The following is a 942-nucleotide window of genomic DNA, read 5'->3' as shown; positions in this document are numbered from 1 at the left end:
GCCCGCAGTGGCGTCCAGCTGGCAGGTGTCATCCTTCAGCGAGACGCGGGCGCAGCAGGTCCTGCAGCAGAAGCCGGAGCAGTACCTGCGCTTCAACCAGCGCCAGCTGTCCCGCATCTACCCCTCCTCCTACCGCGTGGACTCCAGCAACTACAACCCGCAGCCCTTCTGGAACGCCGGCTGCCAGATGGGTGGGTGTGCAGAGCCGCCCGGCGTGCGGAGGCCAAGGGTGCTGAGGTCAGGGGGACATGGAGGCCAAGGGTGCTGAGGTCAGGGGGGGCATGGAGGCCAAGGGTGCCGAGGTCAGGGGGGCACGGAGGCCAGGGGAGCACAGAAGTCTGGGGGCATGGAGGCCAAGGCGGGCACGGAGGCCGGGGGAGAACAGAGGTGGGGGGGCATGGAGGCCAGAAGGGGTGCGGCCTGTGCTCTGAGCTCCTCTGCTTCCCTTTCTCTGTGGCTCTGGACCTGCGCAGCCTCCTGCCAACTTCCCCCGCCAGGCGCGGGGATGGGGTCCTTGTCCTCGGGCGCCTGAGGTCTGGGGGGCCGTCTGCCTGGACGGACGCATGGCCCTGGCTGTGTGCATCTGTGAGCCCCAGGGCCCCCGCTGTGTCAGCGACCTTTGGGCTCAGGGGCACCGTGCAGGGTTGGGGGACGTCACGGCAAAGACCCGCCCGCTCTCGTCCTGGCCTGCAGTTGCCCTGAACTACCAGTCGGAGGGGCGGATGCTGCAGCTGAACCGGGCCAAGTTCAGCGCCAACGGCAACTGCGGCTACGTGCTCAAGCCCCAGTGCATGTCTGCCCTGCCGGTCAGCCTCCTGCCCCCCCTCAGGCATCTTCAACCCCAACTCGGAGGACCCCCTGCCCGGGCAGCTCAAGAAGCAGCTGGTGCTTCGCATCATCAGCGGGCAGCAGCTCCCCAAGCCGCGCGACTCGATGCTGGGG

At 68.6% G+C, this 942-nt stretch overlaps 1 protein-coding gene across 1 annotated transcript in view; it reads left to right on the top strand.

The window, feature by feature from the left end:
• The window catches only part of PLCH2 (phospholipase C, eta 2), a 12,155-nt gene that overhangs the window by 9,463 nt on the left and 1,750 nt on the right, over positions 1-942 (top strand). The window contains 3 exon segments of the mRNA XM_014543758.1: positions 3-191; positions 694-800; positions 802-935. Coding sequence (XP_014399244.1) covers positions 3-191; positions 694-800; positions 802-935 — 430 coding nt within the window.

This window comes from Myotis brandtii, unplaced genomic scaffold (genome assembly GCF_000412655.1).
Source record: "Myotis brandtii unplaced genomic scaffold, ASM41265v1 scaffold334, whole genome shotgun sequence".
In the NCBI taxonomy this organism is placed as follows: Eukaryota; Metazoa; Chordata; class Mammalia; order Chiroptera; family Vespertilionidae; genus Myotis; species Myotis brandtii.
This window is presented reverse-complemented; position numbering and strand designations above follow the sequence as displayed.